At 29.8% G+C, this 5,381-nt stretch overlaps 1 protein-coding gene across 1 annotated transcript; it reads left to right on the top strand.

Annotated features, from left to right (window-relative positions):
- Nucleotides 1-370: 370 nt before the first annotated feature.
- On the top strand, nt 371-4,513 carry LOC107619030 (uncharacterized). The gene is made up of 4 exons (XM_088497733.1): nt 371-801; nt 1,258-1,844; nt 2,318-2,833; nt 4,243-4,513. The coding sequence occupies exons 1-4, from the start codon at nt 570-572 to the stop codon at nt 4,405-4,407; spliced, it is 1,500 nt and encodes a 499-aa protein (XP_088353859.1). The 5' UTR covers nt 371-569; the 3' UTR covers nt 4,408-4,513.
- The last annotated feature ends 868 nt before the right edge of the window (nt 4,514-5,381 follow it).

Below are 5,381 nucleotides of genomic sequence, written 5' to 3'. Positions count from 1 at the left end.
TTTAAAATTAAAATTTATATTAAAATTAATAGATAAAATAAAATCGATCTCATTTTAAAAAGATGATATTACTTTAATAAAAAATTGATAAAATTTTACTACTCATAAAACTATATTAATAGAATAACTAAAATCAATATAAAATTTTAATTGAACTAAACCTAAATATTTAAGTGATAAATTTTATTTTTAATTTTAAATTATTATTTTTGATATATGATTTCATAAATATTAATGTGTCATTTTATAGGACTCAAAATAAAATTAAAATTAATATTAAAGATGCTTTAATTATTTTGTTATTTTAGTTAAAAAAGTTTCTAAAAAAATATTTATTTATTTGAAAACTCAAGGAGCAATAAATAAGGACATGAAATAAGTGAACAACAGATAGGAAGTTCCGGAAAAAAAGGCAGTAGTACTTTGAAAGGGAAAAGCCAAGATTCTTTCAAATAAAAAACTGTGTCTGGAAGTGGAAGGTACTCCTAACAATAACATCAGACCCTCCAACAACAACAACAATGCTCACGAGACACTGTCCCTTGATCCAATAGAGAATCTCATTGGCAATGGGAATTGCAATCATGGAAAAGAAGCAGCATTCCCATTCTACGTTTCTGTTTCTTCTTGTGTTTCTCACCATAACAAGAGCTCAGAGCCATGTCCCCGCTGTGGGAGACCCAGGAATGAAGAGAGATGGTTTAAGAGTGGGATTTGAAGGTTGGAACTTCTGCAATGAAGTTGGACAAGAAGCACCTCTCATGGGTAGTCCTAGAGCTGCTGATTGCTTTGATCTTTCAGGTTTGTCAAAATCACTTTGATTCATATTTTCATTTGTTTTTGCCCCTTTTAATCTCATGTTTCTTTTTTTCTATTCTACCACCCTTATTACTTATGTCCTTTACTCCTTTACCCTTTCTTAAGTAACTTTAGTTTTTTATTTATTATTATTGTTATTAAAATAATCTGAGTTTTCATTTAGAATTCTGTTATTTGTAACAACCAACTCAGCTCAAGGGGTAAACAAAAGAAAAAGGGTAAAATGTTATGTTTAGAATTATATTTAGCAACTGTGCTCAATAACTACACTAACAAGAGAGAAGAGTAATTTTGTTTTCAAAAATATTGATATAGTATTCTCCTCTCTTATTATTTTTCAAAGAAAAAAGGAAGAATTTGAATGTGGGTGTCTACAAGGTGTATGAGGAATTGATTGTTCAAAAAATCTCTTCCTTTTTTCTTCTTTGGTGATTCCAGATTCTGGGAAACTGATACACAAGGTTACAGAAGCTGATAACAAACTTGGGGTTGGGCAACCATTTGATGGTGTTGGGCCACAAGATATCAACAACACTGACATTTATGCAGCTAAGAAGGAGCTCTATCTTGGTTCTTTATGTGAGGTTAAGGACACACCAAATCCATGGCAATTTTGGATGATAATGCTCAAGAATGGAAACTATGACACCATGTCTGGCCTGTGTCCTCAAAATGGTAAGAAGGTACCGCCTTTCGATAGCCCCGGCCGGTTCCCCTGCTTTGGCAAAGGGTGCATGAACCAACCAATCTTGTGCCATCAACAGACACAGATCAAAGAGGGCACAATGAGTGGAGGGTTCAGTGGTTCTTATGATTTGGGTTTTGATTGTGATGATGATGGATATGATGGTCTTTCTTACTATGAAGTGATTTGGGAGAAGAAGGTCAGTGTTGGGAGTTGGGTGTTCAAACATAAGCTCAAGACTTCAAAGAAGTACCCTTGGTTGATGCTTTACCTTAGAGCTGATGCAACAAAAGGATTTTCTGGTGGTTACCATTATGATACAAGAGGAATGCTCAAAATTGTGAGTAGTTGTTCATTACTTTAATCCCAAAGTTCCTTCAGATCCAATATTTTAAGATCAAGAAAGATATGTCTGAAATTTATTCATCAATTATGTTCAACAACTACAATAATAAAGGTAAGAGAAAAAAAATTCTATACTAATTTGGCAATACTCTTTTCTCTTGTTTTTAGTTAGGACTTTAGGTACAATTATTAAATATAGTTGTAGACATAATATTTTAAAGGTTAATGCTAAATAAACACAATTAATTTTAAAGGACAATAATGTTTTTCTTTCATTTTGTAATTTGAAGGTTGTTTAAGAGAATCTATCAGGAACATAGACCATTTCACTTCAATTTGTTTAATTAGGCATTCAATTCAATGTTTTCTGGAAAAGTGGCAACAATTGACCAATTTCTAACTAGGCATTCAATTCAATGTTGGTTGGCAAAAAAATTAAACCAATTTATGGTTTTTTCAACTTTGCAGCTTCCGGAGTCACCAAATTTCAAAGTGAGGTTCACCTTAGACATCAAGCTTGGTGGAGGAGCTAAGAGCCAATTCTACCTCCTTGACATTGGAAGTTGCTGGAAGAATAATGGTACACCTTGTGATGGTGATGTACTCAGTGATGTAACTAGATACAGTGAGATGATCATCAACCCTGAAACCCCAGCATGGTGTAGCCCAACAGGGCAAAGAAATTGCCCACCATATCATATAACACCAGAAGATAGAAAGATTTACAGGAATGACACTGATAATTTCCCTTACTCTGCTTACCACTATTATTGTGCACCAGGGAATGCTAAACATTTGGAGCATGAAGTGGATACTTGTGACCCTTATAGTAATCCTCAGGCACAAGAGATAGTTCAGTTGCTACCTCATCCTATTTGGGGTGAGTATGGGTACCCTACTAAAAAGGGTGATGGTTGGGTTGGAGATGCAAGGACATGGGAGCTTGAAGTTGGTGCCTTGTCTAGTAGGCTTTACTTCTATCAGGTTAGTAAGAAAAAGATAAAAACTCAAATGCAGCTGTTTTCGTGCGAAATTGATAATTAAAAATTGTTAAATAATTTGATTAAATTTTTATCTAACGAATCTCAACTCCCAACTTCATATAAATTATCACTATTTTGAATTTCTTATATCATTCATCGTACGGTGATGTTCGTTACCTTGGTTAATAAGGTAATGTTTAGTAATTGGGATAGGTAACCAACTTGGGTTGTGCGAGCGGTCAGCTCACTTGCCCGCATAAGTAAGTGTCGGGAGTTTAAATCCTGCCTTATGCATGCAACAACTTATTGGTCAGCGACAGACTCATAAATAGAATTTAGATCCGCGATGAATTAGTCTTTGTCCCGTTGGGTCTAGGGATACCGTAAACAATGAAAACAAAAAGTAATTGGGATAGGTCACAAATATAGAATTAGGAAATAGAAAGTTTGTATTCCTTTTTGTTCTAACTTTTTGAAAAAATAAAAGATACATAAAATTTGTGTCTTGGGACAAAACTGGGTAGCCATGTGTACATGTTTTCAAATTTATAACACTTTTTATGTTATGTTGTCTTGCTATTTATTCAGTCTTAATAGTCATAACGGGTTTGGTATTACTGTTGCTTTTCAAAAATTAATTATCTATTTTTTTTTCAAAGATTTGCTTTCAAATGGTATAGCAGGTATATTTTTAGAAAAATAAGAATAAAAATTATTTTTAATAAGTACATATTACAATAATAGTATTTAATTAAGAAAAATATGAGGTAATCAATATTTTCTTCTTGATATGTATCTTGTATTTAAATTAATATTGTTATTTTTCTTTTTAAACAAAGTGTTATCCTCTAGCATTTTCTTTTAATAAAATTATTTCTAAAATTTAAAATAATTATAATAAACATAAATATGGTAAAAATAATTTTTAAGTTTTATTATTTAATAATATATAAAATTACAGCAGATTTTCTTGCCATTTTTTTTTCAAAAGAAAGTTCAAACGATTGATTCGACAACCGGATTCCTAATAACTGTATTTTATAATGAAATTATTGTGTCTACCTGTCCTTGCTCATATACAGATGATATTATTTTATTATATTTATCTCACCATACCGCATTCAACAATTTTTAAGATTTATCTCAATTCCTATGAACAAGTAATTTTCAATAAGTATAGTTAAAATTATAACTAAAAATTAGTTATTAGTCTTTCTTTATATTTCTTAATAAAAAATGTTATATGTATTATTTTTGTGTAAATTTTTTTTCTTGTATATCTTGGACTTTAAATATTAAAAATAATTGACAAAAATTTAACAATAAAATTTATCTCTAAAAAAAAAACATAAAATAATACGAATATGATTTCTTTTTCTGATTCCATTATTATTCTCTTATGTGGTGCAGGATCCAGGCACTCCTCCAGCTAAAAGAAAATGGACATCACTTGATAGTGGTACTGAGATATTTGTTAGTGACAGCGATGAAGTTGCTGAGTGGACTCTAAGTGACTTTGACGTCATTATAACACCACCAACCATCGACGATGAGGATAAGCTCCAGCTATATTAGAACTATTACACTAGCTACTACATTATATTATATAGATTATTCCTTAATTATTAGATATGTGTATTGTTAATTTCATCAATTTGGTTTTCAAAACTAAGATCATGAACCGCATTTCCTGCACACGTGGAATTCGGTTATTTGTGGCTATAGAGAAATTAATAACAAAAGAAAAAAAATTCAATGTGTTAGAATAATTCAAAAAATACTTTCTTTTTCAGTTTTTCTTCGCGAAATGCCGATATACATTCTCCTTTCTTTTATTCATAAAATGTATCCGTTTTGTTTCTTGAATAATTATTATTTTAATCCATTTGAATAAATAATTAAATATCATTCAATAATAATTATTGTTCCTGCGTGGGTGCGAGTGCTCTGAGTGGGTGCGAGTGCTCTGAGGTATAGCTCGTCTAACTGAAGTTAAAATCAGCTTTTCTTGGAGCCGAAGGGTGGAACCTCATCTATTTGTTGGGGAGGCAGCACGGGCACATACAAACATAAATTATATTTCCGGAGTCGTTGGTATAATCCGAATTAAAGAGGATGGATCAATTATAATTATATATATAAATTAGTAATAAATATTTGGTTGATTCAAATTATAATAATAAAATATAAAATATATTTTTTTAATGTTTTATTAGATAAAATAAAATATTTTAACATTTTACAAAGATATTTAATTTAAATTTTTTATATATTTCATAATTAATGATAAAATATTAAAAATAAATAAAATATAAATATTTATTACTATTATTTAAATAAACTAAATAAACATCACTAATTTTTATATATAATTATAGTTATTATTTAAAAGTATTTTAGTCGAATAGAATAAACTGTATATTATTTTAATTTTAGAAAAAAAAAGAATGTATATTTAATAAAATAGAAAAGAGAAAAATATTATTTATACGTCTCTAAAAAAATATTGTTTTTTTAATATCGATTCTGATAGAACATTATAAATAAAT

Source organism: Arachis ipaensis, chromosome B9, assembly GCF_059453495.1.
Source record: "Arachis ipaensis isolate K30076 ecotype BB chromosome B9, ASM5945349v1, whole genome shotgun sequence".
Classification (NCBI taxonomy): Eukaryota; Viridiplantae; Streptophyta; class Magnoliopsida; order Fabales; family Fabaceae; genus Arachis; species Arachis ipaensis.
This window is presented reverse-complemented; position numbering and strand designations above follow the sequence as displayed.

What these genes read in the sequence shown, in the direction of transcription:
- LOC107619030 (XM_088497733.1), top strand. Translation starts at nt 570, where the DNA reads ATGGGAATTGCAATCATGGAAAAGAAGCAGCATTCCCATTCTACGTTT. An exon ending in TGATTGCTTTGATCTTTCAG is followed by an intron (nt 802 to 1,257) that starts GTTTGTCAAAAT and finishes TGGTGATTCCAG; the next exon opens with ATTCTGGGAAACTGATACAC. An exon ending in GTAGGCTTTACTTCTATCAG is followed by an intron (nt 2,834 to 4,242) that starts GTTAGTAAGAAA and finishes TATGTGGTGCAG; the next exon opens with GATCCAGGCACTCCTCCAGC.